This window comes from Colobus angolensis, unplaced genomic scaffold (assembly GCF_000951035.1).
Source record: "Colobus angolensis palliatus isolate OR3802 unplaced genomic scaffold, Cang.pa_1.0 Scaffold60, whole genome shotgun sequence".
NCBI lineage: Eukaryota > Metazoa > Chordata > Mammalia > Primates > Cercopithecidae > Colobus > Colobus angolensis.
In genome coordinates, this window is record NW_012119599.1 from 2,278,539 (window position 1) to 2,287,625 (window position 9,087).

Genomic DNA, 9,087 nt, shown 5'->3' on the forward strand with positions numbered 1-9,087 from the left:
GATGGTCTCGATCTGCTGACCTCGTGATCCACCCGCCTCGGCCTCCCAAAGTGCTGGGATTACAGGCTTGAGCCACCGCGCCCGACCTTAATATTTTATGTTCTAAGATCCTGCTTCTGAGATGCTAGGATTGGGAGCTAACATACTGCGATGGGAAGATTTTCTGGTCCTGAGACCAGATGTAGGATTTCCAAGATGTTATCAATTCTGATCCCAAGCTTTTGTTTGTCAAACATCCTGAGATCCCAAGGATCTATAATAATGCTGTTCAAAGACTTTAAGTCCCTAAAAGTCCTTGATCCCAGGATTCAAGGTTTTGCAGATCCTGTGACGTTAGAGTCTACATGTTTAAGCTTCTGCGTTTTGAGGAGGCAGATGCCACCCACCTCCCACCTCTTAGGCCCTCTTCCCCCTGACGGTGGGCAGATGTTTAGGGGAGAGCTGGGAATGCGGCTCCCGCGGGGCTGAGACCTTGGCCTCTTGCTGTGGCACCTTACCCTAGGCACAATGACAACAAGAGCTTCCTGGTGTGGGTGAACGAAGAGGATCACCTCCGGGTCATCTCCATGGAGAAGGGGGGCAACATGAAGGAGGTTTTCCGCCGCTTCTGCGTGGGGCTGCAGAAGGTGGGTGTCTGTCCTTAGCTGCTGACCTCTGACTCCACCTTGAACGCCCCACCTGCTTTCCGAGGCCCCGCCCCTGCCCCTATGCTAAGTCCTGCCCCGCCCGGACCTGGCTCCACCCCATGCCAAACCCCGCCCCTCAAAACCAGCCCCATCCGCCTTTCAGGACCCCGCCCCTGGACCCAGCTCCACCCTATGCCCAAGCCCCGCCCTTAAGGATCCGCCTTCAAGCCGGGAGCGGTGGCTCACGCCTGTAATCCCAGCACTTTGGGAGGCCCAGGAGGGTCAGGAGTTCAAGATCAGCCTAGCAACATGGTGAAACCCCCGTCTCTATATTAAAAATACAAAAAAAAAAAAAAAAAAAATTAGCCAATCGTGGTGGCACGGGCCTGTAGTCCCAGCTACTCGGGAGGCTAAGGCAGGAGAATCACTTGAACCTGGGAGGAAGAGGTTTCAGTGAGATGAGATCACGCCATTGCACTCCAGCCTGGGTGACACAGCGAGACTCTGAAGAAAAAAAAACCCGCCTTCAAAGCATTCTTAGTCCCCACCCCTCAAAATCCTGCCTTGGTCACCATTGTCTAGCCAGTACCCTCAGAATCTCCTACCTCCCGGCTCCCCTCAGAATCCCACCTCCACCACGTTCCCACGCCCTGTACCTCCGGACCCTGTCCATGTTGCGGGTGCATTTGGGGGTGCCTGCCGGCGCTGACTCCTGGTCCTGTCCCCCAACCTCAGATCGAGGAGATCTTTAAGAAAGCGGGCCACCCCTTCATGTGGAACCAGCACCTGGGCTACGTGCTCACCTGCCCATCCAACCTGGGCACTGGGCTGCGTGGAGGCGTGCATGTGAAGCTGGCGCACCTGAGCAAGCACCCCAAGTTCGAGGAGATCCTCACCCGCCTGCGCCTGCAGAAGAGGGGTACAGGTACGGCTCCCACATCCTTTGCACCACGACGGGTGGGGAGGGCCCTTTGCGGGGATGGAAGGAGAGGTGCGACATCCCCGCGAGTTCTGAGGATCCGGGACGGGCTGACCCTCTGTGAGCTTGCATTTCTTCCTCTGTAAAATGGGTGTCAATACCCCTAAGTCACAGGAGTCAGTGTGGGATTGTCATGATTATATAATATGCATTGCACATGCCCTTGGACCTCCCTCGGGGACTCAGTTTCCCCATTTATAAAGCAAGGAGTGGTCAGGATACGACCGCAGGCCGCCTGGCTCTGGAACCCACTCTCTTACCCACTATACGATATTTTCATGTTTGATAATTGAGTGGCGTGGTACCCCATCTAAAGCCAGAGACTCGTGAGTCCATGAATAAACAGGCATTACCTGTGTGCAGGTAACCTGTTACACAGTAGGCACTCACTACATGCCGCTGTTGCATTTGGCATGGGGGCCACGTCCCAGCCCCTCTGCACCTTCGCTGCCTCTTCACTTCCCTGTGCCTTGCTCCCACAGGTGGCGTGGACACAGCTGCCGTGGGCTCAGTATTTGACGTGTCCAATGCTGATCGGCTGGGCTCGTCCGAAGTAGAACAGGTGCAGCTGGTGGTGGATGGTGTGAAGCTCATGGTGGAGATGGAGAAGAAGCTGGAGAAAGGCCAGTCCATCGACGACATGATCCCCGCACAGAAGTAGGCGCCCTGCCCACCTGCCACCGACTGCTGGAACCCAGCCAATGGAAGGGCCTGGCCCACCAGAGATGCGCCCCCTCACTCCTTGCCCTGCCCCCTGTCCCGGAGTCCCATCCTGTGATGGTTCTGTCTCCTGGGGGCTTTCTCCACCCTTCTCAGAGTTCCAGTTTCAACCAGAGTTCCAACCAATGGGCTCCATCCTCTGGATTCTGGCCAAATGAAATATCTCCCTGGCAGGGTCCTCTTTTCCTAGAGCTCCGCCCCCACCAGGAGCTCTAGTTAATGGAGAGCTCCCAGCACACCCGGATCTTGTGCTTTGTCTCCACGCAAAGCAATAAATAAAAGCAATGGTGGCTTTAGCTTTGTGCGATAGTTATTGAGGGAGGAGGTGCAATTGGCCACTGTGTGGCCTCGGAGTGGTTTGTCCCGTCTCGGCATGTACTAAACATGTCTTATCCCGGGTCTAAAATGAGGCAAAGTTAGGTCACAGAATCTAGTCCAAAAATTAGAAGGCTCTGTGGGGAATCTGAGACCCGGAGAGACACTGAGCCCAGTATCACTCACCCAAAGCATAGGCCCTTTCCAACTTTGGCTTTGAATTAGTCATGCTCAGATCTCAAACTGGGGAGGAATGCAGCCAAATGAAATGTCTGAAACTTGAATTTAGCCCAGGGGTCTCCAGTTTGAGGCTTCCCACGCAGCTCATCACATCTACCTCTATTCTGCTTCTCACTGGCTTCCTTTTGTCCCGTCTGACTTCATCCCTCTGTAGCTGCTGGCAGGCCCTTACTTTGCTCAAGAACCTGCCATGGCTCCCCATTTCTCCTAGAAAGCCTTTCTGTTATTTGCAATTCAAGGTCACACTGTGCATACCATTTGTTGGAGACTCACCTTTCCAGTTCTTTCCCCATTACTCCTCTGATTCTTTCACAACTTACACTCTCCAATTCCCACCTCAATGTCTTTGACCAAGCTGTTTCCCTCTCCAATCTGGAACTTTGAGTCTGAGCATCTCCATGAAGTCTTTAGGGATAAGCATTTTGGAGAACTCAGTCCCAGGAAGGAACAGGAAAGAGGCATGGTAGAGCAGTTGGTGGAGGGAGAAGAAGAGTTAATAGGAGTCAAACAATATCTGAACAAGCACTGGGCGTTGGACATGTCAGTCACCTCCACCCAGCCAAACAGGCCAATGTCTCCAAGGACACAGTGGGTGGGCCCCAAAAGACAAAGGTTTTAGGGGAAAAAAAAAAACTGAGGCGGGAGTAAATGGAAGACCTGACAGAGCCCTCAGGAACCTAAGGTGCTTTTTTAAACCTGAAGAGTCACAAAGATTAAGGGCCCTTGTAGTTCAATCTGCCCTCTGTTTTACAGAGGGGAAATTGAGGCCTAGGGATGTCCCCAAAGGTTCCCAGGGAGATTACTAAAGGGAAGGTTAGAAGAGATCCCAAACATCAAGGTACACAGAACCTGTGAGATGCTGGGATGTTCTTTACTGTACTGTCCCCAGTTGAAGATCCCAGCTCCACACCCAGAGGCTACACAGACCATACATGCCAGTGGGGACCATCTGAGCCAGCCAAATCCACAGTCCAGACACCTGTCAGTAACCATGTCCCGCCCACTTTGCCTCATAGGACTCTCTTAAATCTATCCGTGCTTTCCCCATCTGTCGGGCCCAGACCTCTTTCCTGCTCTTCTGACCTGTTAACTTCCCTCCCTTCCACCCTGCACATAGCACAAACCCGCCCATCTCTACACTGCCCACAACCTTGCCATGGTTCCCCCAATGCCCTTGGAAGAAAGCCCAGGCCCGTCCATAACCTTCAAAGCCCTACTGACGCCCCTAGCCCCATACCTCACAGCAATTCTACACTTACCAAGTCACATGCCATTTGTTGAAGAATGTGTCCTCTCTCCTGCTCCCTGGCCCTTGTATGTGCCAATCGCTCTGCCTAAAATGCACTCCTATCCATGTCTAGCTGGCTCCTTCTCCTCCAGGAAGCCCTCCCTGGCTGAGGCAGGCATCACTTCTGGACTCCCCTACACCAGCCCTGCCCAGTTGCTGCCTGAGGACACATCTGCCTCCTCCATTGGACTGTGAGCTCTATGAGGGCAGTGTTGGGGCTGTCTTGATTACCACTGTGTCCCCAGCACAGACGATGCTCTCAGTAATTGACCAAGCCTCTTCCCTGAAGCTCCCTGAAATTCCATGGCTCCCCAGTGCCATGGGGAGAAAGTCCAGCTTATTCATTTTGGCCCCAAAGGCACTGTGTGAATAAGCTCTGCCCTTCTGTACTGCACAGCTTTCAACCACTATAATCTGTCCAGCTCCCATGCCTTTTCTCTTGCTCATGACACTTGACCTTCCTTTGAGGAACCCCTACTAAGTGCAGTTCTAAGTATGAGTCTGGCCACTCCAGAGTCACAGTGATTGGTTTAGAGAAAATCACATGGCCCATTTGGGCCAATGACAGTCTGCCCTGGGACTTTTGCTGGGAAACTGACAATGAGGATCTTTCTGCTGCAGAAAGCTGGAGGGACAGAAATTTCTAACTGCTGAAGTCATCTGTGCCATCAGGAAAGGTGCACTTACTTGATAAAAACTACTAGAATTCAACTTACACTGAAAAATAGATGCAATGGTCTGATGCCTAGATCAAACCTACCTGAAGTCAGGTGCCCCTGTAATATTAAGTAACCTAAGCCAACAAATACCTTTTTGCTTAAGCAGTGTAGATGGATTATTAGTCCTAATACAGCATTTCTCTTGTTAATTCTCCATCCATGCCCAACACAGTAGCCACACTGAAATTACCCAGTTCTCTGAAGATACACCACATACTCCCACTTCTGGGCTTTTGCCCAGGGCAAACTCAATGCCTAGCCAACTCCTACTCATCCTTCAACACCCCACTCCAGCATTAATTCCTCTAGAGCATCTTCCCCAGTGACCCCACCCTGCCCTTTCTCTTCTGGACTCCCCTGTCCAGTGTCTGTGTCAGAATCCATGTCTCCCACAGACAGGGCTTCATGTCTGTGTGTCCAGCACTGGACCTGGCATGGAGTAGGCATGGGTCAATGATTGTTTATTGAATAAATTTACTACTGGAGTAAGAAGTGGCTTAGAGTCCAGTGTAACATGGTGGCTGGGAGTGTGAGTGGATGAATGGGGGACCTGATATAGGAACTGGGGCCTCGGGGATGAGGCCGAGTTCCATCCTGTCTTCTTCCACGGCCATCCTTACCTTCCCACCCCCACTGCTCCCATTCTGCAGATGAGAAAACCGAGGCTCTGAAAGGAAAAACTACTGCCTGGATTCCCAGGCCTCTTCTTCAACTCATTTGCAGGTGAGGGCAGGGAAGGAAAATCCTAGGGTCAGCACTGGGGTGGGGGGGGACTCTCCTAAATTTATTGGGCAACAGGCTGCAGGTGAGGGGGCTGACAGGAGGAGGGTCGGGGTGTAATAACTTAAAAACCGTAGGTGACAGCGGCAGCTCCTCAAGAGACCTTTGCAGAGGGGAGGGTGTGGGGTATTTACAAGGATTTGTACAAAGTGCCCCGCGCCAGCCTGGGGCAGGAAGTGGGGGTTTGAGCGTGAGGGGAGGGGAGGGGGAGGAATCTGCCTCTCTGACCCCCACTCCCAGTCCCCCAGATTCTCCAGTCTTTAGGCTCAGCAGCTCTCCCTGCCCTTGCCCAAGGCCTAATTTTGAGCTGTTGGGAGGAATGGAAGATTTCCTCAGTTTCCCTCCCTGCCCCTGCCCTGTCCCCAGAGTCTCCTCAGGTGCCCTCTTGGTAGGGCGAGGGAGGACAGGACTGGCTGGAGGCTCCAGGAAGGTGCCAGCTCCCCCCGCTGAGCCCCCTCATCCTTCTGTGCTGAGCGGCCCCAGAGAACAGCAGAGAGGACAATCTTTGCCCCCAAATCTAATTCAGGGAAACTGAGGTGATGATAAAGGGAGAATTTCCCTCCCTGGCCCCCTTCCCCTCCTTTAGAAGTGAAGGGGACAAGGGAGAGGAAGAGGAAGGGCCCTGGGGCCATGGTGGCTCAGAGCTCGAGGTCATTGGAGATGCGGGTGACGAGGGTGCGGAAGGCCAGGGCGGTGCCCGCCACACGGCGGAAGAGAACTCCCCGCAAGCCTGGCCGGGGCAGCTGGCAGACCTCCACTTCGAAGTGGGACAGGGGCTCGGGCCCGCCCGCACCCCCATGCAGGCAGGCCAGCAGGAACGGCTGTGGCTGGCGGCAGCGGCAGCGGGCGGCTGCTGTGGCCTGGCGCAGAGCTGCCATCAGGGCCTCGGGAGGGCGCGAGCTGGTCAGCTTCACACTCCAGGGGAATCGGAGCAGCCGGGGGGCGGTTTCCGTTTGATCCCAAGGTAGATGGCAACTGAGGCGAGAAGATATCAGGGGTCAGAGATGGGAGCGAAGAGGAATGTGGTGGAGGGCTGAAGGGATACCTCTTCCCAATTTGGGACAGATTCCTAGCCATCCCCTCAAAAAACTTCTTCCCCTGCTATGCCAGTGACAGTTTCAACTGGAACAGAGCTGACCCCCAGCTAGAGACCACACTTTCCAGCATCCCTTGCAGCCAGGTGTGACCCTGTCTCTAAATTCTGGGACATGAGCAGAAGTGAGGTGTGCCATCCACATCAGTTCCTTCAGAGAACCTGTATGCTCCAGGCTCTCCTGTCCCACATCTCCCACGAGCTGGACTTAGCAGTGGCACAGGCCAGCCTCAACTGTGAAGATGACATGAGGGCTCCAGAGAATGGGGATGGAAGAACCTGGGGACGTGAATGATTGCACAGATCAGGGTGGCCCTACCAGCCTGGCTTGGCCACATGGTTTGAATGAGAAACTTCTTTCTGCTTTTTTTTTGAGAGGGAGTTTTGCTCTTGTTACCCAGGCTGGAGTGCAATTGCACGATCTCGGCTCACCACAACCTCCACCTCCTGGGTTCAAGCGATTCTCCTGCCTCAGCCTTCTGAGTAGTTGGGATTACAGGCATGCGCCACCATGCCCGGCCCTGGCTAATTTTTGTATTTTTAGTAGAGATGGGGTTTCTCCATGTTGGTTAGGCTGGTCTCGAACTCTTGACCTCAGGTGATCCACCTGCCTTGGCCTCCCAAAGTTGGGATTACAGGCATGCGCCACCATGCCCGGCCCTGGCTAATTTTTGTATTTTTAGTAGAGATGGGGTTTCTCCATGTTGGTTAGGCTGGTCTCGAACTCTTGACCTCAGGTGATCCACCTGCCTTGGCCTCCCAAAGTGCTGGGATTACAGGTGTGAGCCACCGTGCCCGGCCTTTGCTTTTTTTTTGAGACAGAGTCTCGCTCTGTCGCTCAGGCTGGAGTGCAGTGGCGCGATCTAGGCTCACTGCAAGGTCCACCTCCCTGGTTCAAGCGATTCTCCTGCCTCAGGCTCCCGAGTAGCTGGGACTACAGGTGCCCGCCACCACAACCGTTTTGTTTTTGTATTTTTAGTAGAGACGGGGTTTCACTGTGTTAGCCAGATGGTCTCGATTTCCTGACCTCGTGATCTGCCCGCCTCGGCCTCCCAAAGTGCTGAGATTACGGGTGTGAGCCACCGCGCCCGTTTTTTTGTTTTTTTTGTTTTTTTTTTTGAGACAGTTTCGTTCTTGTTGCCCAGGCTGGAGTGCAATGACACAATCTCGGCTCACTGCAACCTCTGCTTCCCGGATTCAAGCAATTCTCCTGCCTCAGCCTCCCAAGTAGTTGGGAGAACAGGCACCACGCCCGATTTTTGTATTTTTAGTAGAGACGGAGTCTCACCATGTTGGCCAGGCGGGTCTCAAAACTCCCGACCTCACGTGATCCACCCACCTTGGCCTCCCAAAGTGCTGGAATTACAGGCGCGAGCCACAGTGCCCAGCCATTTTTTAGTTTTTTTTTTTGAGACAGGGTCTTGCAGTGCAGTGGTGCAATCACGGCTCACTGCAGCCTTGACCTCCTCGGCTCAAGTGATCCTGCTGCCTTGGCCTCCTGAGTTGTTGGAATTACAGGCATGAGCCACTTGTGTTCGGCCTCTGGGGGCTTTCTGTCACATGTCTTAGGATGGGAGCACTGTTGGCATTGACTAGGTTGGGGATGGGTTAGGTCAGGGATGATAAACATTCTCCAATGTGCAAGAGGGCCCTGAACAACAAAGAACTGTCCCGCCTGAAGTGCGAGAGTGCTGCACTGGATGAGCATCCCAAGGCTAGCCCCCCTTGTTTCCGTGTGGCCACTCCTCAGCTTGGGTGAGCACGAGACTCCGCTCTGCTAATGAGAGCATTCTATTTCCGATCTCCGTGCTTGGATCAAGGGTGACCACATGACCAGGTCTGACCAACCAGAGTACTTCTCCTTTCTGGCTGCAGACATTGGCTTAGGAATGAGCATGTGACCTAGCCCCAGCCAATAAAAGTCAGCCCTGGCAGTTTGTTGCAGCTGCGGGCAAGGCTCGGGTTTCCACCTGGGTCTCTAAACCGGGAACTCAGACTAAACCAGGGCCTGGCAAACTGCGGTGCTGTCTGCTTTTGTAAATCAAGTTTCATTGGAACACAGCCATACCCGTTTGTTTTGTGTTGAATATGACTGCTTTTGCACTACAGTGGCACAACTGAACAGGCGTGACAGCGGGTGCCTGGCCCTCAAAGCCTAAAATCTTCTGATCTGGGTCTGTACAGATGTTTGCCTCCTGCTGGCCCTGAGGTGCCAGGCAAACATTGTGCCATGACTGGATGAGAAGCAAAAGGAGGTGGGGGCATTGACCAGAAGTTGAGTTGTAGATGGGATCAGGCTTTTTTTTTTTTTTTTTTTTTTTTTTTTT

General features: G+C 53.4%; 2 protein-coding genes across 2 annotated transcripts in view; one reads left to right on the forward strand and one right to left on the reverse strand.

Moving 5' to 3' along the window:
* CKM (creatine kinase, muscle) overlaps positions 1-2,621 on the forward strand; it is a 17,441-nt gene extending 14,820 nt beyond the window's left edge. Inside the window, exons 6-8 of the mRNA XM_011963007.1 lie at positions 503-626; positions 1,362-1,551; positions 2,088-2,621. Coding sequence (XP_011818397.1) covers positions 503-626; positions 1,362-1,551; positions 2,088-2,266 — 493 coding nt within the window. The 3' untranslated portion in view covers positions 2,267-2,621. The remainder of the gene's footprint in view (positions 1-502; positions 627-1,361; positions 1,552-2,087) is intronic.
* A 2,706-nt stretch (positions 2,622-5,327) lies between these two features.
* The window catches only part of MARK4 (MAP/microtubule affinity-regulating kinase 4), a 43,911-nt gene continuing 40,151 nt past the window's right edge, over positions 5,328-9,087 (reverse strand). The window contains exons 14-15 of the mRNA XM_011963009.1: positions 7,458-7,486; positions 5,328-6,667 (exon numbers count right to left, since the gene is read on the reverse strand). Coding sequence (XP_011818399.1) covers positions 6,306-6,667; positions 7,458-7,486 — 391 coding nt within the window. The 3' untranslated portion in view covers positions 5,328-6,305. The remainder of the gene's footprint in view (positions 6,668-7,457; positions 7,487-9,087) is intronic.